Source organism: Borostomias antarcticus (assembly GCF_949987555.1).
Source record: "Borostomias antarcticus genome assembly, chromosome: 1".
Taxonomy (NCBI): Eukaryota; Metazoa; Chordata; class Actinopteri; order Stomiiformes; family Stomiidae; genus Borostomias; species Borostomias antarcticus.
Window position 1 is genome coordinate 22,612,967 of NC_140234.1, and position 24,750 is coordinate 22,637,716.

The window sequence follows — 24,750 nt, forward strand, 5'->3', positions numbered from 1 at the left end:
ACAGCCCCTCGCCAGACAAGACGGGAGCTCAGGTGGTGGGGGGGGGGGCGGAGACTCATGAGGCTGGCCGGGGGGAACAGGTGACAGGGAGCGGGGGGGGGGAGGGGGGGGGCTGTTACCCGCCGGTCGACAGCCACCTCCTCCTCCCCTTATCTCCCTCGGCTCAGTTCGGTTGATCCCCCCCCCTCCCCGTTGCCATGGCCACTGCCTGGATATGAGATTTAGTCCCCCCCCTCCCCTCCTCTCCTTCCCCCCCCCCCCAAAAAAACAAAACAGTCTTCAGATGCGATCGGAGCGGGGTGGCGTGCCACCTGGCACTGTACATGCCCCCCCGCCCCCCAGAGCCCCGCCCCCGCGCGTCTGTAATCCGTCCATCTCCAGTTGCAGCGGCCAGATAACAGGAGCTGGAGTGCTGAAGAAAGGGGGATTGCGCAACAGTGCCTTACCCCCCCCCCAAACGCCACCGCCGGCCAACGATTCTTATCTGCTTAATAAGCTGTGACCGTGTGGTCCTCCGCGGTTCGCTTTTTTTATTTTTTATTCGATTGATATCGTTTCTTTTGGCGGGGGGGAGGGGGGCGACTGTTATCACGTTCACCTGAAACGGCGCGATTTTCTGTAGATTACCGATGACCTCGCAGGTGGCGTTGTTGAAGACAAAGAAACAAGCAAAAAGTGGCGGGCGGATTTCTGGGAAAAACTCCACAGGTAAGCGATTCGCCGGTCGGCTCGTCGCTCCCGGCGCCTCGGGTGATAATCCGCGACTGTAGCTCGGTGTGTGTGTGTGTGTCCGTTCCGCGTGATGTAACCCGCGCGTTAAGTCTTTAATCGATGCATCTCCCCGGACGGCGTGGACAGGGCGCAGATCTGAGATCAGAGGGAGGGCTGGGTGTAAATCTTTACGGTTCAACCGGGGCCTTCTGGAACCCGTCCATAATTGGGCATCTGCCAAGCGACCTCTCCGCCGGGCCTGCGCAACGTCAACGGGACGTTTGCGGACCGTTTAGGGCCCGAGGAGCGCGGGGAGAGGTGGAAGGGACATGTGGTTATGAGATATGGGGTTATGTTGATATGATTTCAGACGGACGATATTCCGTCCCTTTGTGACGGATGTCACTCTGTCGGACGAGTTTTAGAATAAAACGTCACAAAAAACGCTTAGACGCACGGAGGTTGTGTCTCTGCTCGTTCAATATTCTGGGCTGTGATAGGACACACACACACACAAACACACACAAACACACACACACAAACAGATGAGCAAAATTGCTTATCTACAATAAAAAACAAAACGGTAAGGGGACGTGAAATGGAGTTAGTCAGTTGCTGTCTTTTTTATTTTTATCGTCTTATCTCTAACCACTCGAGGGGTGTGAGATAGGAGGGGGACAGCTCGACCGCAGTGGACGGCGGGGAGGGTGGACACTGCGACAGTCTGCGGCTGCTACCGGGGAGGGTCCACGCGCCAGGTGTGCTCCACCTGATAAGTGCGTGTCCGTGTCTCTCTCCCTCCCTCCATCTCTCTCTCTCTCCGTTTGCCGGGCGCGCGTCGCCATCTCCCACGGCAACGCTACGGAGGCGTTATCGGAGCGGATCTGCTCGCGCTCTACTGGGGAGATGAGCGAGGGGTTATCAGCCGCCTTGATATGCACAGATAAGGACCGCCCCGGCCTCCTGTTCAAACACCGGGGGGGGGGGGGGGGGGCTGGGTGTTTGAGACCGGGGGGGGGGGGGGGGGACTGAAGATAGGGTCGCGGGTCGCGCAGTTAAGAGAGACCCCCCCCCCCCACAAACACCACCCTATCAAAAACATCGGAGCGCGCGGACAATCATTCACGCGGGGTTCGTTTGCGCGTACTGCGCGCGGAGAGGGGGGGGCTCAAACATTGCCAGTTAGTAATGTTTAACAGCCATGCGCTGGGGGGGCCGCGTGTGGAGTGGGGGGGGGGGGGGCGGGGCACTCTTGTGTGATGTACATTAGAGGGCCGGTCATCTGCATGAGAATGGATGGCGTAAGTGAAAGAGATAAACCCGGGGCTAGTCTCTTTGAATCGGACGCTGTGTTTGGAATATCAAGCAGACTTTCACCCGGCTTCTTTCCCCTCCGCCCGCCCTCCCTGAGTTAAGACCCTCGCATCATGCATTTATTTGTCTATTAATCACTCGGCCCCCCTTTCAGCGCTGATTATTTTCTTATCGCGGGGGTTACTAAAATATTGCTGTAATCCCGGCTCCCTCGAGCTAGCCGCGCTCGCGCCGCCAACTTCCTTCGAGAAATAAATACGGGTCTTGTCAAATATGTCCCCCCTTGTGTTGGGAGGAGAGAGAGAGAGAGAGAGAGAGCGAGAGAGAGAGAGAGAGAGAGAAAAAAAAGTTGCTGTTCTGGTGAGATGGAGCTAGCTTTGATTCGGCCCCTCTAGGAAACCTTAGGCGATAGAAAAACAAACACAGCCCTTCATTTACCAATCCCTCACTCATAAATCTCAGCAAGATATCAATACATTTCTCTGGAGGGGTGCTTCAAGGCGAGAGGCATTACCCCCCACCCCCCCCCCCCCACACACACACACAACACCACAACCTTCACTAGTGGGGCCAATACACAACTCCCTCAGTTGTCCCCAGGTTTATGATAGAACACAGGGCACAAGAGAGAATGAATGGAGCGAAGGAAGGGACCAAATTTATACAGGAAGTGAGCACTTACTGATGCATTCATTCTACCACACACACAACCTCTCTCTCACACACGCGCACGCACACACACACACACACACCTCACACAAAAGACCTGTGCCACGTCTGGAAACGTTTATGGTCAGTTGATGTTGACCTGTTTGCACTACATGAACTCTCCTGACTGGATTTTTTTGTAACAGGAGACGGTGGCAACCCTGGCACAGGGCTGCTGGGAAACGACGTGCAATTAGTCACAAGAAACATCGCTGTGTGCGCCGCCAGCAGTCAACAATCAACGCTGTTGACACGTCTTTAGAAGACAGAAACATGTAGGTCTATTCACCTCTGGGGCTGCGATTTCATCTGTCTAATACTTTGGTAAAAAAAAATAAAAAATAAAAACACTAATCACATCAAAAAATATACAAGTGTGCTGCAAAGCAAACATATGAAAAAACATACAAATTCCCAGTATTTCAAACGCTGATAAATGAGGTGACGCCCTGTATAATTAGCCAAAATCAAATGGCTTATCTGGATAGTCGACCAAACCCAACCTGCTACGCATGATGCAATATTTGGATTTTTAAACTTCAAATGTTCCTAGTCTCTTTGAGGGAGTGAGAGCAGCCCGTACAGTATTAAAAGATGTCGTGAAGGATCCTCTAATCTAAATTAACCCATTAGTATTCCGCCGGGCGAGGCAGACAGATCAATGCATGAAACGGTTTGGAAATCTCCTTTGATCCCAGATTTCCCAGCTCTTCTGGATTGATGAAACTCCCCTTAAAACACAGGCAATCCTCACAGGAAGAAACCGCCTGTCTGTGAACAGGCCTACAGCCTTAAGACAGGTCCTTTTGAAAACATTTTATATTGTTCTTCTCAAGTGCACCAAACGCCCGTGCATTTAACTGCAAACTAAATCTGACGGCCGTCTCGGGGCGGACATTTTAAGGTCGAAGAACGACAATTGGGTTTAGTGCGGCGCACCCCCCCCTTCAGTCAAACATACAAGATCTGTATTTAATTCACACGCCTAAACAAAAGGCACTATTGAACACCTTCCAGTGAGAGAGGATTCACGAGGCCCTCCCTAAACAAGCCACTCATCCGCTGCTTCCTAAATAGGAGCATGGGGGGGGATAACTACTCCTACTGGGCTGCTTATATTGAGTCTCCCTTCAGACCGGCTGTAGACATGCCGATATACTGGCCAGGTGACGTGAGGCGTGGAGGGCTACAATCCTCACGTGAACTTTAACCTCTGAGCTAGCACTAACATTTCAAGATGAACAGGTCCACTCCAGGGTAAGAGGCAGGCCAGTAATTTGAAAACAATCTCACTGTGGACAAAAAGCAAACATCAGGTTGTGACGCAAGTACATTCCAAGTAGTACTAGTGTCTGCTGAAAGGCAGTCCCGTGTTAGCCGACCACGACAAGGTAAGTTCTTAAATCCTGTAGTTATCTGCTACAATATCACAAACGAAGGAGTCGCCCCGTCTTCGAATGTAATCGGCTTCGGACAAAAAAAAACGACCAGTTCCTGACACGACCAGGAATAGAACTTGGGTCATCCCGAGAAGCTGCTCTCGGTATAATCGCCCGCAGCTGGAAATTCTGACCGTCCGTTTCAATCTCAAATTCCGACTCCTGAGCGCTCCTCACGGGGGCGCGAGCTGCGTTGCGTTTTGGAGCAATGGCAACTCGTGAGCATGACTGGAAAACCGAGACGGCGCTTTAAAAAACACCACATTATACCCCTCTCCCCTCACAGATATGAATCAAATTAGCCTTTTTTTCCCCCTTGACAGTGTTGTGACAACAAACAGCAACATTTCCTTCTCTTGTTCTGGGGCCAACTGGAAGGCGCAGGCGACAGCGCCCTACGCGGTCTGCCCCGGCTACGCTGTGCGGTGGGGGGGGGGGGGTTCGACAGAAGCAGACGCCTAGTGTGTGTTTACTTGCTGTAACCCCTACCCCTCCGCTGCCCCCCACACCCCCCCCCCCCTTGCCGGCGGCTGCTACCGCAGCAGCCAGCCAGCCAGCCAGTCCTCCAGCCGCCCTGACGAGAAGCAGAGACCAGGCGCGCGGGCCCAAAGGTTAGGCAGCAGAGGTCGGGGCCAGGGCCCGGTACGCAGGCCTCATTTCCTGGCCCGGACAGTCTGGCCCACTCATAAAGCTAATAAGGCCCTCCTTGTCCCCCTCCCCCCATTGGCGGGGGGGGGGGGGGGGTCTAGGTCAGGCTGCGCTGCACCGCTGCTAGCCACACCGTGGGGGTCAGGGGTGGGTTGGATCGGGTGTAGGAGGTGGTGTTGGGTGGAGCTGCTTCCCATTACCCCCCCCCCCCCCCCCTCCCCAAACGCCCCCCCCCCAATCTCCAGGTGCGACTAATGGGCTCTGCCATCGCCGTGGCGGGGCGGCTCGCCAGTCACAGGGACACGTCTGGAAGTCATCAACGGAGAGGACCTCTGGTCCACACAGACTAGCGCTTTTGTTTCGGAGGGGGCCGGCAGATGGAGAACAAACTCATTTGTTCACAGATAATACAGGCGCGGGGAAATTAGGTTTTAGTTTTAAGCACAGCCTTTTGGGCTGGAGGCAGTGTGCATTAAAGCCAGCCCCACTGCTGTTTTGTGATGTTGTTAGATAAGAGCCATGTCGTGCGGTCTAATGCGGTCCGGCGTTGGACTGCGTCTGGCGTACGATGCCGTTCACGGCGGCGCTCGGGAAACTAAGCCTGACAGTAAAGCATCCTAACTTTTTAATGAGCCCACTGCTTTTGACTCGTACGGCGCCGTCGTTTGGCCAAAATGAAAACAAAAACTCATCTCTGCTTTCCTAAAGAGAGATTCTTCATGATAAAAAATGAATGTGAAAGCAGAAAATCTAAACCAAAACCAAACGCATGTGTGCCATAGTGAAATAACAATGAAATGATGACATTTCCCGTTGCCAATTTACAACAGTCCGTTTGCTGCCAAAATATAGACTAGCAAAATACTACTTCGCTTGAGCTGGCAAACAAGTACATGACCAAAGAACATTTTGCTACAGTAACAATACAGGCCAAAATTCACAGCATGCATTGCACTCCCACCACAATATAGCATATTGAATTTTGTAACTTAGTTAACATTTTTGCATATTCACATTGATGCATTTTCAAACAAAACAGCAACGCAAGTTGATAACAGCTCACTAACCAAGGAACATTCCAGTCAAACTGGCGATATGCACTACTGCCAACAAAGTAACTTAACACTATCTAAGTTAACACTATGGCCAACACTGTAAATTAACACTATGGTCAAGACGGTAAATTAACACTATGGTCAACACAATAAGTTAACGCAACGGTCAACATAGTAAGTTACCACTATGGTCACCACAGCGAATCTCCTTAGTGAAGAGAGAGAGAGAGTTTGTCTTACCTGTGGTGCTCTATGGTTTCGTTGTCTGGGAGTTCGGCGCCGCAGACGTTGCAACGCTCGTGCTGGTTCCTGCCGTCGGGCTTCATGCCGGCCGCCAGCTCGCCCAGCTTGCTGAAGAACTCCCTCTGGATGAAGCTCTGAGGCAGGAGGCCCCCGTAGGCGCTGAAGTCCATGGACATGGCCAGGGCGGGCGACATGTGGAGGGAGGACGCCATGGAGGCCGGCATCATCATGGCCTCGCCCTTGTGGTTGGGCGGCAGGGAGTAGAGCGAGGCCAGGTGCTTCTCTGTCATGCCCGCCATGGCCTCCAGCCCCATCTGGGCGGCGGCGTCGGCCTGCGGGTCGCCGCCCACGCCGCCGTCCTCGCGCACGTAGTGCAGCTCGCGGGCGCTGGTGATCACGCTGCTCCGGGTGGGTGTGCCCGGGCCGTCGCGGTTGCGCTCCGACTCGCCGCCGCCGCCGTTGCTGGAGGCGCTGGACTCCATGGCGCGCGGGCTCTCGTGGCCGTTGCCTCCCTCGTCCACCTGCATCATCTCCGTCTTGATGTCGTTCATGAACTGCTGGTGGGAGTTCCCGTGGGTCAGGTGGTCGCCGCCGAAGCCCTGCTGCAGGAGGGACTGACCGATGCTCATCAGGCTGTCCACGGCCGCCTTGGTGGGGCTGACGGTGGACAGGCCGAAGGAGGTGGACACGGATGGGCTCTGGTCCACCATGCCGCCCATGGCCGAGGCCTGGTGGGCGGCCGACAGGTAGCCCCCCCCGCCCCCCTCCGCCGAATGCTTCTTGGCGTTCTTCCCCCCGTTGCGGCCCCGGCGCTCCTCCTCGTCCTCGCCGCCGCCGTCGCCGCCCACCTCCGCGTCGTTCTCGTCCGAGGACTGGATGGTCTCCAGGATCTTCAGGCACTGCTCCTCCAGGTACTCGATCTCCAGGATCTCGGCGGCGTACAGCAGGTCGTCCAGGTCCTCCACCTTGGCCTGGAGCGTGGCGGTGTAGGCGTACTCCAGGATCTGCTGGAAGGTCTTTGGCGAGAGGAAGTCCAGGGTGTAGTGCTGGCTGTTGCGGTGGAACAGGATCTCGAACATCTTGCTGGTGCACGCCAGCACCGTCCGGTGACCGTGGAACTCCTGGCTGTCCACCATGATGACCACATCGCAGAGCGTGCCCGCCAGGCGCATCTGGTTGGCCTTCTGCAGCAGGGCGGTGGGGTGGTTGGGGTTCTGCAGCTGGATCATACCCATTTTAGTCAAATCCATAACGTCGCTGACATCCACCAGGCCTACTCATGAGGCTCACTGTCCCTCTTCAGCAGGCTGGTCACTTTATCTTTGTGTAAACGAGATAAATTCTATCTGGAGAGAAGAGAGAAAAAGGTAAAACGTTAAAGATACAAATTCTGAAGATACTACAGTATGAAGATACTACAGAATATATACACACAGCATATCGAATACGTTTCGATGTTACATTTCATTCAAGTCACACGTCATATCGACAAAGCTCAACTTCCAAAAAATGAAAGTACTTATGGTGTTTTGTGAAAATTAAATTACATGTGGCATAAATGAATATTTTCTAATAGTGCGTCTAAATTGTAATTTATTTCATGGAATTATATCTTAATCTTTACTGCTCATAATTTGTTTACGTTTAAGTTCTCATAATGAACCCATGAGAGTTCCTTTGAACATTATATATAGGCTACAGTAACAGAGTATATTAACAGATAGATAAATCAATTAGAATTGTGTGCCGCCATGCAGTGATTGCACGATTTTCATGAAATAGCATTAGAACCTAAGTGGTCATCTGAGAGAATTTAAGTCAAACGCTCACTCCGAACAAGCTAGTGTTATTTATCCTCCCACCAAATAACAACTCGTTCAAAATTAACCCATCTTTTTTCCCCACCATTTGTAGTAATGTGACAGGTGGACATTTGAGTGAACAACTAAGGACCATGAAGAGCTTTGCAACACCCGTGTCTTTGTCAGAATGCGTTGGTGCTTGGTTCACAAAGACCATCTACACCCATTCTGAAATGAAATGGCATCTTATTCAGTATTCCCATCACAGAGCGGAGCAGTGAGCCGAGGAGGGGGGGAGAGCGGCGAGCGGCTGCCAGGAATCGTTGGAACGGAGGATGTCGCAAAAGCACAAACGCGGTGCAGCACCAGAGATTATATTTCACACACAAGCCCAAAACGCACGAGTCATTGCTGTGGACACATCTCTGACTTAGTCAGTGTAGAGCAACATGTATTAGTCTACGTAACTAAGTAGGCTAAAACACATGTCTAAATGTAGCCTAGGCTACATTAAAAAGATGACCCAATAACCCAGTCAATAAAAATGTAAAAAGTTCAAGGTGTATAATAAGATATGATGGCTTCAAAATGACTACTGCACCGATGATAGTGACTCAAGTGAATTTTGGTCCCCTGGAAACGCCACAGAAATGAAAACGGATGACCGCTCTCTCTAAAGCTGTATTGTAGGCTAGGGGATGTAAGCTGACAGGCCTCTTATTTTCATAATTAACAGTGTCCTGATGGTTTCCGTAATTAGGACAAATTACATTGTGCCTTATATTATAACATAATGAGTACCGGCTCATTTATTTGACAAATAGGCTTACTCTTAAGGTTAGGAATTGAAAATAGACATTTGAGTTATTTCTAACAAATTAGGTAAGATAGATAAAGAGTTTAAACAAAAGATAAGGCTTTTTATAGACGGTTCAAAACGCGTATTGGGCCCTAAAGACGCTCTCCAAAAATGAAGTCAACAGTTGGCAGCTAAAATGAGCAATGGAAATATATAATTTCAGCATAGCAGAGTTAGCCTAATCTACAGATATATAAAACGGAGAGGCTATATGCTAGGATTATGACGAGCCCATTAGTAGGATATAGCTCATTTGTCAAAAAAAAAGAAAAAGACGAGGTGTCTGTGTAAAACCCGAAATTTGCTTCACGACAAGAATACGATTTGGGTACAATTTATGACCAAGTACAGGGTCCATGTGTGCAGCGCCGTATGATAATACCCCGCGTGAATCGAGTTTATGGTAGAAAACAATCTAAAGTTTCTTGATAAGGAAATGTCGTGTAAAGCCAAAGCCCCAAAATATATCTGTATCTGTGCCACGAGACAGGAGTGCTCAGACGGCGCGTTCTGTCTCCACAGTCAAATCACTCTGCGCTCGTGTGTGCATGCATGCAACAGACACCATTACAGCGAGGTGGCCGTTTTCAGATAACAATCTGAATTGACAGCCATCATTGCCAGCATTGATCAATCAAATCAAGACCAGGTGTTGCACGCACTGTAGCCGTCTACACATCACTAGCCAAAACGTCCCGATGTTCTGAAGCAGAAAAAATAACACATTTCCCCGGTGTAATTATCCCCAGACAGTCCACAATTTGCCTAAGAACAAACAGTACTCACACTTATCTCAGCGATATGCAGCGTCCTGGTGTAGCCTACATACAGTACGGCTGAATGACACCCAAATACATGATCTGACCAGGACTGGCAACCCGGATTTAATTCGCCACACTTCTGATTAACACACGCGCGCGCACACACATACAACACACACAGGTGGAATCGTTTGAAGTAAAGTGATTGCAGCTTCAGAGCGAATTAATTAGACATGTCATAATGTCTCGAGATTAGACAAGACCAGGAGAAATAACACATCAATTCGCCATCGTGTCTGTAAACAATTCTCATGGTCTACTTCGTGATAAGCGGTATTTGCGCAAAAGGGCGACGCTAGGTTAAAACCAAGGGATGGGTAGCCGCCAATCAATTAAATCGCTCTCTGGTGTAGGTTACAATGTACATCACTCAATGAATATTAGGGATGCTCAGTTCATTCTACGGTGTTGGTGATTATTGTCATTATAGGCTACGCCTGCGCGGGCACCTCAAGTGCGTCATTAATTTGTTCGCTTTTAACTTCCAGGAAAATAAAAGAGCTACGTGAAGTATCGCGGCGGGCTTCTACAGTAGCCTACATCCATCTGAACTGATAAACACGATTTGTGAATAAAGCACATGGACCCACGTCACACCGTCTGGTTCCCAATGTAAAGCCAGACCACAATGATGATCTCACGAATACTAAAACGGGCGGTTACGTCAACCTACATCTACATCTCTCCTTGCCCGATGTAAAGTGTTAATGGAAACTTCAACACCTTTTCTGTGCCCACACTTATGGCTTTATTTTGACAGGCAACACTTGTAGGCTACTCAATAGGCTACACTTCAGCACACGCAGACAGGCGTAAAGTTTGTTTGCCACATTGTTGCACCACAAGTCGCCGCACTGTAACTTGACGTGGGTTAAAGTTGGAACAGCAATTGCACTATAAAATGAACATAAACATTCACAATGTGAATGAAAAGTACACATGAAACCAACTCTACGCATGCAGAGAAGCGGGTCTGTCACTGTTTCTAGCAGCAAGCTGCGCGCCCATATCGGTACTCACCTAAGACGCACGTTTAGTTTCCGAATGTGTGGTTATTGGGGCTACAGCATAGTAACCAGTTCACAGTACCCGCTCTCACACGCGCACTAACTCCGCTCTGCTTTCGCCTTAGCAAATCAACACAATGGTGACGTCAACGCAGCGAGTCACTCGTCTCTCTGTTGAATTCATGCGAAAGTGAGCCACCTAGGGGGCTGTCGAGTGTTTAGTGTACACACGCGCACACACACAGGCTGCATGGGCATTAGAAAGTGAAGAGTTACAGTAGCTTATTGAGCCACACAATTTAAAAACAGCAACAACAATAAGAATATGAATGAAATGTTGTGATTAATATTCTTCATTTTCTTTTTCTTATGATTATTGATAATAATTATATTACTACTACAAATAATAATAATAATAATAATAATAACAATAATGTCGTATTATGGTAGTTATTCTTGGGGAAAAAAATCCAAAAAGTAACTTTATTTTTATTTTTATGTATGCACAGCCTATTTCTATGACTTGTACTGCAACCAAAACGTTATACCTTTTGGGCTCTGCTTTCACTGCAACTGTAGGAAGCATGAAACTGCACATCTCAGGGAAATATGAATGAAAAAAAAACCTTAATTAAGTTTTAAAACACTTCTCAAAATAAAAAAGCTATTTTATTATTATTTAATAGGCTTCATTTTCTTGGCATCACATCACATTGAATTGATAGTTACACAGGCTTCAGACCTACAATAGGGTGTCATCAACCACATCCAAAACAAACCAAACCACCCTATAGAGTCCACCCTACAGTCTGCACAGAAAGCATGTTCCTCTCAAAGTTTCACCAAACATTCAACAACATGTAGTCACAAGCAAAATGATCTATCCTTACTTATCAATGGTTGCATGCATAAGAAGAATATTACATGGAATGCATGACTGCAGGGCTTTGATTGCAGTGTTTTCCTATTAATATGCCCCGGTGCCTTGAGAGCACCGGCTTCACCCAAGCTAGGATCACAGACTGTCTCATCACCTTTGAGCTGCATGCTGTGCAGGCTTACCCTGGGATCCAGAAAAAAAGACTGCCTTAATCTCATCTTAATCCGCATTTTACGCAGGGAAAGGAAGAAGAGAGCTAAATTATAACGCCGTACTATCAGTACACTTTAACACTGTGTCTATAGTAGGTATTCAGAAAGGGAAAACCTATCTGTCAGTGAGTTTTAGATAGATTGTAGAACTTCTGTAAGCTGTACTGTGAAGGCAAACTACTGGTGATCTAGTACATTCAGATTCATATTTTTTTATTTTAAGGTAAAAATAAGGGTATTCTGTACTGGAGCTGATTTGGTTATGATAGTATTGAGCTTTGAGTTCAATTCTAGACACCAGCCAGTTGGAGATCTTGATCCAGCAAAATTAATACATGTAAGAACTAAAACCAGGCCTTTAATCCTCTTTGCGGTGATGAATGAATTGATTTTCATTGCACAAGAGCTAGGATGTGGTATTCAGGCGTGATAATGGCTAGTGACTTTTCAGAGTAACTGCTAGTTTGTCTAATTCAAAGTATCAGGCTAATTACAAAGATAAGGTCCAAATCCCAATTAATATTGAGAGATAATCAGAGCAATCTGAACCATTGAACACAGTGTAAGCACCAGATTTGTCCCGGGAAGACCAGAAGAGAGGATTGGCTGAAGCAAGCAAATCACCTAAAAAGCTTGTACTTTTCTCCTTCCTCAGACACATTCTCTGTGAAATCTGTTATAGCAGCCGCTACCCCATATGTCTGGCCAACATCAGTGCTTCCAATGTCAGATTTGTGTTATGGGGGAAGTATTTCAGGTGAACACGCCACACACATGGCTATGATCACCAGAAACACTGTCATTGTCTGTGTGCTCTCCATGCTTTGGGTGCTGCAGAGAGGGAGGCGGGGGGTGGGGGGGCGGGGGTGAGGTGGGGGGGGGGGGGGGGGAGGTATGTATGGGGCCCACAGTAGATCTTTGTGAAACTCTGTCCATACGCCCTGACTGAATGGACTCTTTTTACACTTGTGTAAATCTGGGGGCGTCTCCGGCGCTGGAGCTCCGCCCCACCGACCCCTGACCCTCACCTTTGACCTTTTGGCGGATTTGGTCCTGAAAACTTTTGGCTCTCCCCATGTGCACATGGCATGCCAGAAACTATCTCTCAGGGAGGCTGCTTTAGAACCAATGTGCACTAGAAAATGCAAGCCATCTGTCAAATCATGCACAAACAGTAGGCCTACAGTTGCAGTTATTTTCAAAGCTATTTCACATCACCTAGTTCTGTAACAACAATCCAATTTTTATCTTTAAATGATTCTTTCTTATTCTGCAGTCTTTGTATTTATAAACACTCTCTTTTTTCCAGTTTGAATAGAACACGGTGCCAATTAACGGTTCCACCATAATTCAACAACAGAGATATTTCAAATCACAATGAATTGGCCCTTGAGTTACACATTTGTGTTACAACTTCCTCATTCCTTCTGCTTATAGTTTTACCCCTTTAAGAATGACCCCTATACTGGCTTAGGTTAATGGATGAGCTAGTTGACCCAGGTGTTTTATTTACTAAAAGCCTATTTGCTCCTCCATTCCAAGCTTTCAGTCAAGCCTTCACCTGTCTGCTCAAAGTACAAAGTGCCACAGTTAGAAGGATCCCTAATCAATACTCCTCTTGTCTTGTCTCAGACCAAAGAATGGCAGTCGGACAAACTCGGTTGTGCGGTCAGTTTCGGGTGAAGAGCATTGCAACATTAGTGGTGACCCCTCAGCCAATGAGTGAGGCTGTCCTGTAGCTCCTCTGACCAATTGCTGACATTTACATTCTTTGGCCATATTCTATTCTATTCTAACAAGGCGAGGGTCTGTTGGTCTGCGCCCTGTGGGATAGCAGTGGGCTGGTGATGTATGTTATCTAGAAATCAGAATGTTCCAGTTATTTTATGAACAATATCTGGGCAAAGAAAAAGCTAAAATGACCGCTAGTAAGAGTGCGTTTGGAAATCAAATATATATATATATATATACAGTATATATCAAATATGAATGAGTATCATTCATTGACACATCAGATCAATATTTGACACATTAGATCAATATTTTAACTGGAGGTTGGGAACTGCCAGATTCAGTCCAGTATAGAGCATGGGGCTATGTCTGCTGCATGGCTGTGTCCAGGATTGCAGGACATACAGTGAAAAGAGCGAGGACATCTTGTACGAAACTCTTCCATGGATGGCCAGAAAACATTGAACAAAACAACAACAACAACAAAGCAACCATTAAGATGCATAACGTTCAGTCCAAGACTATACAGTATGTTTGTATCGATGTTGGGTACACTGCTATAAGTTAGGCTACTGAATTGATATTGTAGGAGACTGTATGTTGGACAGGGAGCTGTACATGAGTTCCCTCACAAAAAAAGCACAGCAGTGGATATAGTTCCTGAGGTGACAGAAGAATTCAACATGCCAAAGGCGATGATGCTACTCCTCTACACCTCCATCATCGAGTCCCTCCTCACCTCCTTCATCAGCATCTGGTTCTCAGCCGCAACGGATGAAGACGAGGGGCCGACTGCAGCGCATCATCCGCTCCGCTGAGAGGGCGATTGGCTGTAGACTAACATTCCTACAGGACCTGCACGCCTCCAGGACCCTAAAAACGGGCCAGAAACGGGCCACTCCCCTCTGGCAGGAGACTGCGGTCCATCGGGACCGGGTCCACACGCCACGAAAACAGCTTCTTTCCCACGGCCATCAGACTCAACAACAAGGCCCGGGTCCCTCCATGGTACTGTCCTGTCCTGCACCCTGTCCTGTCGTCTGCAACAGCGTACAGTATGCCTTAACCCTAGTCAGTGTATGCCTTAACCCCAGTCAAATTCCTAGGATGTCTGCACCATATACGTGGCTAATAAAATGGATCGTGAATCTTGATTACAGTGACTCACCACAGACCAGAGCAGTGGACACACAGAGACTTTCAAAACAATGAACACATCCGTGTATAGACTCATGTGTTCTTCAATGCCCTTGCGCTGTCTATAGGACACTTTTCTCAGAGGTGGCAAAAGCATAAACATCTTCATGCTTTAACGGTTCATTTGAGGGAGGGAAGAAGCCCAATTGACCCAATCTCTCTGCGGCACACTCTGTCTCAAGAGTGACTCAGAACGTACTCCTCCAGGGCAGGCTCAATTCACCACTTGAATGAAACATGAAGCTATGATTCCGGCTGTCGCTCGACAGGTGATAGGTACATGGGAGGGGGGAAAAAACAGACAGCGAGGAAATCCGCCAGGACGATGAGCGGATAATTGCCTCATTAATAATTAACATATTTAAACCCATTTAAACACTTCATCCTCGTTAACCGGGCGCTTCGGCTGTTTGGAGTGAGACGGTCATGATAGGATAACTGCTCGCCGAGGGGATATAACTCAAGCTGCGCTCGGGAGAGGATCAATTCGCTCTCGTGCCTCTGAGCCGGTCCCTGGCGAGGTACGGTGAGGGCGGAGGGCGGAGCGGCGCTGCGGAGCTTTACTGTCATGCCGGGGGAGGGAGGTCCTCCTCTGTTGCCGGGAGCTTCGTTCCCAGCCTCCCCCGGCCTCTGACTCTCCCTCAGCCCCTGAACTAGCGGCCTCCCCCGGCCTCTGCCCCTCCCTCAGCCCCTGAACTAGCGGCCTCCCCCGGCCTCTGCCTCTCCCTCAGCCCCGGAACTAGCAGCCTCCCACGACCTCTCCCTCAGCCCCTGAACTAGCGGCCTCCCCCGACCTCTCCCTCAGCCCCTGAACTAGCAGCCTCCCCCGGCCTCTGCCACTCCCTCAGCTCCTGAACTAGCGGCTTCCCCCGACCTCTCCCTCAGCCCCTGAACTAGCAGCCTCCCCCGGCCTCCGCCTCTCCCTCAGCTCTGAACTAGCAGCCTCCCCCAGCCTCTCCCTCAGCCCTGAACAAGCAGCCTCCCCCGGCCTCTGCCACTCCCTCAGCCCCCCCCCGGGCTCCGCCACTCCCTCAGCCCCTGAACTAGCAGCCTCCCCCGGCCTCCGCCTCTCCCTCAGCTCTGAACTAGCAGCCTCCCCCGGCCTCTCCGTCAGCCGCTGAACTAGCGGCCTCTCCCAGCTTCTTCCTCAGCCCTGAACTAGCAGCCTCCCCCAGCCTCTCCCTCAGCCCTGAACTAGCAGCCTCTCCCGGCCTCTGCCTCTCCCTCAGCCTCGAACTAGCGGCCTCCCCCAGCCTCTGCCTCTAAAGCACGTGCTGCTGTCCACTGGCTAGAGAGGCAGTGTAAACTACAGTTGGCTGAAATGTGCATAATGCAACCAGTACAACAATAGTGCATGTTTGTCTACTTTGTTAACGCAATTATACTGTAGGTTTTGCCTAATGGCCCAGAGCTGTCTGGTCTCAACAGTACTAGACATTAACATTTGAGTGGTTAGAAGGCGGCTGACACTATTTACAGTATATTTATATTTTTACATAACCATCAAATGCCACGGGTCACCGAGAACTGAGAAGCTAGCTGCATAATATGTATTATTACCTGAGAGAGACACTGTTCCTTGCGATAGACGGCATGGGCCTTTGCTTGTAATGGAGGTGGTGATTGTGATGAGTCACCTTGCCTGAGGGCCCGGGGCTTGCGAACGCTTTGGTCTGTACCCAGCTGTCTGATGAAGCCTTCTGATTCTGCGGCACTACAGGATGGTGTAGAACCTGTCTGGTGCGCGATGCGTTGGTATAACAACCTTGTGTTATACTGTATCGTCCCTCCAGCAGGAGATGTTTAATCCCTGGTGATAACTGGACAATTGAACAGTCATCCCTGTTTGGAGAGGAAAGAAATGCATTGTCACAAATGAGTTTTCCCATGGCGTCGGCAGACTCGTGACATATAGAGCCACCGCTTTCACAGGCTCGCTGCTGAGACTGCAAAATGCAAGCAACAATTGCCTCATTCTCAGAATTATGAAAGATCACAGCAGTTACTGAATTAATCAGCTTCTCTAACACACGCGCGCGCACACACACACACACACACACACACACACATACAGTACTTGAACATGTACACACTAATACACAAACACCAAATTACACACAGACACACACACACACACACACACACACCACCAATTCTCCCTGTGTGTGTCGCCGCTGCCTGTTCGTTTGTCTACCTATATCATCCATGTGTCTCCATTAATGGCCGCTCTCCTTCAAGTAGGGGATGCATGGACAGCTTGTGATGCCAACTACAGCAGCAGTTATACTGAGAACTCAAACATACTCTATAAAATCTATTATTTTCCTCAGAAAGACAAAATACTGTAGAAATACCCTGTGAGACAGTTTTGAGTGACTCAAAGATACACCAGAATCAGTACATATTGTGTAGTATTGTCCTAGCGGCATGCTCTCTGAGTCTCTCTCTCTCTCTCTGTCCACCTTTCTGCGCTGGCCTCCTAACCTTTCTGAAAGACGCACGTCCCGATGCGGACGACTAATGAGGCCTTCCAGGGCCCGCCGCCATCTTTTCAAAGCGGCCCCCTGGGTAGGGAGCCTAGCGAGGGGGCCAGGGCGAGCACTACAACCCCTTTAAAAAGGGGGCTCCCCACCGCTCGCATTCAGACAACATTTTATAAACTTCTCTTTCACAGGACTCACCCAGGCTGGAGTGGCTATTGTCCCCGGGTTGAACGGGGCCAGGTCCATTCAATACAGTTAAGACAAAGAGACGTGATGATCGACGATGGCGTCGTCAAACAAACACTGCTGAGTATGTTTTTTGGCATCTCGCGAGTGTCTCTGTGCTCTAAAAATAACATCCCCCCCCCCCCCCCCCCTCTCTTCCTCATCGCCACCACCGGGATACAGCGGATCCACAGGACATTGATTGATTAGATAGATTAGATACTGTAGATTAGATAGATAGATAGATAGATAGATAAGATAGAAAGATAGATAGATAGATAGATAGATAGATAGATAGATAGATAGATAGATAGATAGATAGATAGATAGATAGATAGATAGATAGATAGATAAGCCGTTATTTAGACGGGGAAGAACATACTGAGATCAGGTCTCTTTGACAGATGTGCCCTTCTTACAACATACTGTATACAGTAGTACAGTGGCAGAGTGCAGAAAAATACAAGAACAGTGACAGCGTGTAGACAACAATGACAATGTACAAACGTACAAACAACGTATAATACAGTGGCAGAGTAGGAAAACTACAACAAAAAAATTGTGACAACATACTGCGGTACAGATTAGAATACTTAATAAAGTAAGGAAATGACTAGCATCAATGGCATTTACACACTACAGTCCTTAGTTATCAGTTTAAAACTATTTAAGTGTTTGCAGGGGAATAATCCTAGGGATGGGAGCTTGTTTTGTTTCTGAAAGGAGTTCCAGAGTTTAGGGCCCGCAATGTGAAAAGCAGCGTTTCCCCAATCCGTTCTAGTTGTAGGGTTTGTTTAATGCTAGTGGTACATGTGAGCTAGTGGGATAGTTCAACATATGAAATGAGAGCAGGCTGGATAGGTACAGAGGTGATTTGGCAATGAGGGTAAATAAGACTCAATGTTGTATTCTCCTGAGCTCAAGGGAGGGCCACTCCAATTATTGTTAGATCATGCAATTATGAGTTCTAAATCCTTCGCATGTGATGAATCTTAAGACACTATGATAGATAGGGTCAAGGGACTTTAGGATCGAGGCTGAGGGCTGTAGCACCAAATTCTGGACCCTATACATAAGCAGTCACAGTCACCCTGATTCGAAGTACACGCACATAAGCAAAAAACAACAACACACTTTTGGTTTAAAATAATCAGCTATAGTCAATATTATGATACTGCTCAAAACCAGATTTGGCTAGGTAGCTGCTGTGATATTGCCTAGAATAACTTTTAGTTGCCACAATATGAGCTCACCTTTTCTCATGTCCTTATAGTGACGTCCGGATATGGATGACCTGCTGCTTCACTGTCTGTTTCTGAAACTGAGGGCCATATATTTCATGATGTTAAGCTTTGCTATATAATGTTCAAAATGTTGACAGATAATGTCATGACATTGTAGCTATGATGCTGATTAATTTATGATACTATATGTTCCGTTACTAGGAGTTAGCTACTAAAGCTAGCTAGCTACTAAAGCTAGCTAGTCCACCGGTAGGAGACAAAGCAATGGAACGCATTTTGTCGATGACGCTCGCTCGCGTCAAGTGTAGTTATGGTGCGTTCGTTTATAACTGGGAGGTGGGAAATTGCGACTTGCTACTAGGAATGATGATATAACACCGCATGAACTCGCACTTCCTCATCGCAAATTCGGATATGTTTCTCAGCCCCCAGTTGCTCGAATGCACTAGATATAACTAGGTAACTGTTATATAATGGTATATAGCTCGAACAGGTCGGAGGTAGGTATTTTGCCACTTGCCACCTCCGACCACAAACGAATGCACCATTAGGACACGGTGTTACAGTAGCTAACGCTAGCTAGCTAGCTGTGTGTGCTCTGGTAACATACCTTAGGAGTCCTAGCTAGCTATTATATCCATAGTAGGTGTTACAGTAGCTAACCTTAGTTAGCTGTGTGTGTTCTGGAGTTATCTAGCTAGCTAGCTGCAGCAGTGTCGATCTTAATTTGGCAGTTGATATCACAGCTAGACTACAGTTTCCCCAGAAACGAGCTTCTCTAGTTTTTGCAACTGTATATGCTCCAAGCTAGATCTAGCTGACTGCCTTCAATCTAAACTACTGATGTTAGCTAACTAGCTTAAACCATTATTGTGTGCTCACCTTTCGTTTGAGAGAAATTAGTGGCTGTTTCCCACTCTCTTTCCTTCCTTTCTTTTCTTTACGGTAACCTTACTCTCCCTGATTTCGCTTTTTGGCTGATGGGCGGAGCCTGGCACCCCTGGTCTCTTGCTGCATTCATGTGCACCTCAAAGCTCATACTTACCAGTTGTGACATACATTCATTCATGTGCTTTTGGTTGGAAAGAGCAACAAAACATCAACAAACATGGACGCCAGGATGAAGGTTGTTTTTCTGTCGGTGATTTATCAGCGAAAGCAAGTCGCTCAAAGCTGCAGAATGAAGAGTGAATGCGCATCAGGTATGAGTTGACATTTTAATTAGCTTATTTAACTGTATAATTAGCTAATAGTTGCTTAGCTAGCTAGCTATATTGCTAAAATGTGCTTAGCTAGACTCGTTAGCATCTCTCAACATGGCCAGACTAATAATTTCAAACTTGTTCTGGAATAATTGCTTTTAAGTATTACGACAAACTGCAACTTTCATGACTTGCAAAATGATGTTTAACATTCACAAACAACATATGTGATGGTCAAGGCACAATTCAAACAGTGTCAAGAAATTGCTTGTTTTTCGCCAATGACTACCGTACATATTTATTTCTGAATTAAGGTCTCATGGGACAGCTCTTCTTGCTTCCGCTTAGGCACTCTATAGATTTATGGGTAGGCCTGTTTTCGGACAGGGGGCTCACTATCCGCTTAGACCGGACACCACAACTGCAAAGCAAATAGGCCCCAGGCTACTCAGCCCCTGCCTTTGTTGACTGCAGGAAGAGTGAGTGGCAAGCAGCACGGAGAGCAGCAGTGTCAAATTTCACTCATGAGAGAAAGAGACGGCTTCTCTCACTCACAGGCAGGGCACATTAAGAGTCAGCAGGCACAAATTAAGATGGCCACCACTCAATGTCAACGCAGCAGTGTAAACAGGAAGTGAGGTCTCATTGCTTAACGCAGCATCTCTTTGACATTCTTATGCATGCTCCCTAAGAGTCAGTAAGCACAAATTTACATGGCTGCCACTCAACGTCAGTGCAATGCCGTGTAAACAGGAAGTGAGTTCTCATTGCTTAACACATCATCCCTTTGACATTCTACTCCATATGCACGTTCCATAAGGGTCAATAAGCACAATTTAACATGACCGTCACTCAAAGTAAATGGGTCAAAGACGAATATGGATTTAAAAATTCAAAAAAAAAAAATGAAAATGGCTAAAAATGCAAATTTAAGTACTTTCTATCTTTATTTGAGTGTTCTGTATACAACTCAACAACAGGGATTCATTTTAACAATTCAACTATACATTTTTGGTGAATCATATGATTTCTCCCACGAAAAATGTCCTTCCTGGGTAACGGGAATGAGTTTTAATGATTAAAATGTCTACCATTGTTAGCATAATAAAGTTTATAGATATTCATAGTTAGAGCTAAACTAACAATTACTGCTCAGAAAACGATATTTTCATCACAATGAATGTAGTATATTTGGTTATGTATGCTGAAGGGCTCATTAGTTGTTGATCACACAATATTCAATGCCAAAAAGAGAAAAGAACTGGAAAATGTATTAAAATGCTTTACAGTAAAGGTAAAAAGGTTGCTTATTGTATCCTTAACCCAAGAAAAGATAATTGTGTAATATAACATTTAAATCTGGGTTAAATTACTTGACTGTGTCATTGTTACCCGGAATGACATGCTGTTGCCAGGAATGACATACGGCAAGATTTCAAAATACAGTATTTCATTACAGTAAAGACTGTCTCGGGAACATATTTTTTTCAACAATCATACGTAGTAGAAAGTATGAGACACTTGATCGGACACACCAGATGGTTTGCTTCGCATAACCATCTGGGAACTCTCCATTGTAAACTGTTTGGAAAAGGGCAGGCACTTTCAAAAATACTTGGCAGGTGATTGGATGAACAATCTGTCTATCACCATCTATCACACGCTAACTTCAACAGCTTCTTGTCATGAACCCACCCAGCGTAGCTGTTTGTATTCCAAATTCCTCAGAACCAACACTGATTGGATCGTTTTCTGATCTGGCACAAACTCATCTCTATAGACAGTATAAAGACTGATTTGCGAGAGAATGTGAACTTGCGAAATCAAGAAGGCTAAGAGACACTGGCAACTAAAATATTTGAAAAATGTTTTTTATTTATTTTATTTTTTATTTCATTATTTTTGATTCCTCTTGTTTATCTTTCACTGTTCCCTTTTCTTCCTGGTGTCAGAAGGAGTCATCAGCCGTACAGGAGTTTTGGGCTTTGATTTGGACTTGTATTTGTGGTAGCTAGACACAAACATAATGAGTATTAGATACAGGCTGTAATCACACTGATTCAATTACTTTAAAGGGATTGCCCCCACCATAATCTGACACATTGCTCAGAACAAACGAATTGCTGCCTGTCCGTCCGTATGTCTGTCTGTCTGTGTGCCTGTCTGTCTGCCAGCCTGTCTGTATGCCTGCCTGTCTGTCTGCCTGTCCGTATGTCTGTCTGCCTGTGTATCTGCCTGTCTGTCTGTCTGCCAGCCTGTCGGTCTGTCTGCCAGCCTGTCTCTCTGTCCGTCTGTCTGCCTGTCTGTCCGTCCGTATGTCTCTGTCCATCTGTCTGTTTGTCTGCTTGTCTGTCTGAATGCCTGTCTGTCCGTCTGCCTGTCTGCCTGTCTGTCTGTATGTCTAATTGTCTTCCTGCATGTCTGCTAATTACCTTGATCCAAATTGCTGCATAATAGTCCCCACCATAATCTGACACATTGCTCAATAAACAACATGTAGTCCTTTTACAAATATTATACATTTTGATGAATCTTTAAATTTGTCCCTTTTACTGATCTGCCTTATAACTTAACTACTAAATACAATACCTTGCTCTCTTTTGCTCAAGAAACTCAGCCCTAGCTTGTGGATCTGCATTCTTCCTGGCCCTGAACAGTCCCGGCCTCTCTTTATTAGACAGTGGCATCTGGAAGGAGAGAACTGACCAGGAAACATCAAAAGCTATACTAAAACTTAAGATTATAGCGTTATTATTTGTTCATTATTTGGACAACCTAACAAAAATCAATGACAATGATCAGTGTTGCTATCATTGAATCATAACAATTAAAGATTAAAAAAAGATTTAAAAATAAGAAAAAGAATATGGAAAATATATAATTATGTTATTAATATAATATCACTATCAACTATCACTATCAATTCTTAAAAAGCTACAAATACTACAAATACTACTACTGTCCATTCTGGATAACAGAGGACATGTCCTGGCTAACTGAAGATGCTTGTTATCCAGGGAGGACATATCGTTATCCAGGAAGGACAAAAAAACATATTTCCTGCCAAAACTTGGCCATAGCATGGCCTACTGTAGCTAACTATAACTTAGTCTTCAACACATCAATGCCATATTTCACATGAAATAGGCAGTTTTTAAATATAAAAACATTATACATGTTTTATTAGCGTTATCCAGAAAGACATAATATTGCGACATAATGTACCAGTGACCGAAAAGGTCAAAATATCAACATTTTTAGAGAGACTTACTGACCTTTTCACTTGTCTTGGGGGTCCTTTAGAATCTTCTGGATGACGCAATAGCTTGTCACATGACTATGCAAATGAGTTATGGGTAATTGAGTATTTTTATACCCAGGTATTCTGTTACCCAGGAAGGACATTAGGGAAATCCAAATATGGGGACAAAAGATTTTCTTGTGTAAAAATGTAAATAAGCTTAGTATTGTTACTATATTTGTAGGTATCATTGCAAACATCAACACAATTATGCCCAAATAGATAATCAATGCTTTTATCCATATTTTTTTGACATTTTTGGCATATTTCTATATTTAGATTTTAAGCCGGGACGTTACCCAGGAAGGACAGTTTAGTACTTTTGAGTTCAATAACTCCTTAAATTGTAATTTCTTACAATGAATATTCATATGACTAAGTAAATAGGGGTGAGTTGAGTAACATAATGTAGTGTTTTAAAATGTTTATTTATTTTTTACATTATAAATATGCTTTGGACACCAGAATTGACATGCCATGTCTTTGACCCCAATGCAACTCACTTGTGAGTCTACACTTAATGCTACCTGCTGACTCAAACAAATATGTGTACATGTCCAGATAAGCCTTACTTCTCCACCTCAAGGGAAGTGTATAGGGCAGGCAATGAAATGTGTCCATAACTATCAAAAGAACAGCTGTATGCACACCCATCAGCCATAAACCAGGCTGGGCCTGGCCCTGCTCCAACATCTGCCGTCACTCGGTTTGATTAATGTTAGGTGCGTAGGTTTAGAGACCGATCGTAGTGGGAAGAGACTAAAGCTTTTTGTGCCTTTTGTTAAAGGGTCAGAGAGGCCTCAGAGAGCCTCCACTACTTTTGGGGGGATACAAAGTTCAGTCTCTCAATCGATGTATTCAGTCAATTTAATTCAGTTATGACACTCATTATTTAGAAATACAAAATTGCAAACAAAAACCAACTTTTATTCCAGGATTTTCAAGGTCCTTCTCCTCATTAGGGCCCTGGGTCCCACTTCCCCCCCCACTACGACGCCCATCTCGTGAGACCATCCTGATTTTGCGACTTCACATTCTGTTTCTCTGGCAAATCAAACCATCTGGCGCATCAGGTTAGACGCCTATCACCATAGTCAAAAAATTGGCAGAATGTTTGTCTGTATAATCCTTTTCCTACTTTCCTGGGTGAAATGGGATTTGCTTCTATTAGAAATCAGATTCTAGGTTTCATTTTGTTTCTTAAATAAATGATGTGGTGACAGAAGGATAGATTATAGTCTAGCCAGATGCCTAAATACAAGAGTGGTGAGATGCGCCAGCGACAGATCAGGGCTCTTGAAGCTGCATTTATTGATTTTATTCACATTGTCAAAACGAATTAAAAACACCTGATATCAGATTGTTTCACTGAGCCATAGCGTCCTAAAAGCGTCCTACTTCAATGATTCCCCTACCAGTAGCCTGGCTGATATTACAGCATTTGCGTCTGTGTTGTCCATAGCCGGCCCATGCCTTTGCTCCACCCCCTTGCCTTATATGGCTCTGCCTGTTCGTTTTAGTTATTTTGTTTAGTAATTCTTTTGTTAGTTTGTAAACATGTATGCACGAGTCCCCTACTGCCATCTACTGGTAAAATAGAATCAGTGAATGCAGCTTTGATGGAGAACATCTTGGATTTGGTTTTTAAAACACGTTTCAGATATGCAA

At 46.3% G+C, this 24,750-nt stretch overlaps 1 protein-coding gene across 2 annotated transcripts in view; it reads right to left on the reverse strand.

Annotated features, from left to right (window-relative positions):
• The window catches only part of zbtb16a (zinc finger and BTB domain containing 16a), a gene marked incomplete at both ends in the record, with an annotated part of 115,844 nt that extends 108,476 nt beyond the window's left edge, over positions 1-7,368 (reverse strand). For both annotated transcript variants that reach the window (XM_084445523.1, XM_084445522.1), the window contains one exon: positions 6,116-7,368. In XM_084445523.1, the coding sequence (XP_084301649.1) occupies positions 6,116-7,368 (1,253 nt within the window). The remainder of the gene's footprint in view (positions 1-6,115) is intronic.
• Positions 7,369-24,750: the final 17,382 nt, after the last annotated feature.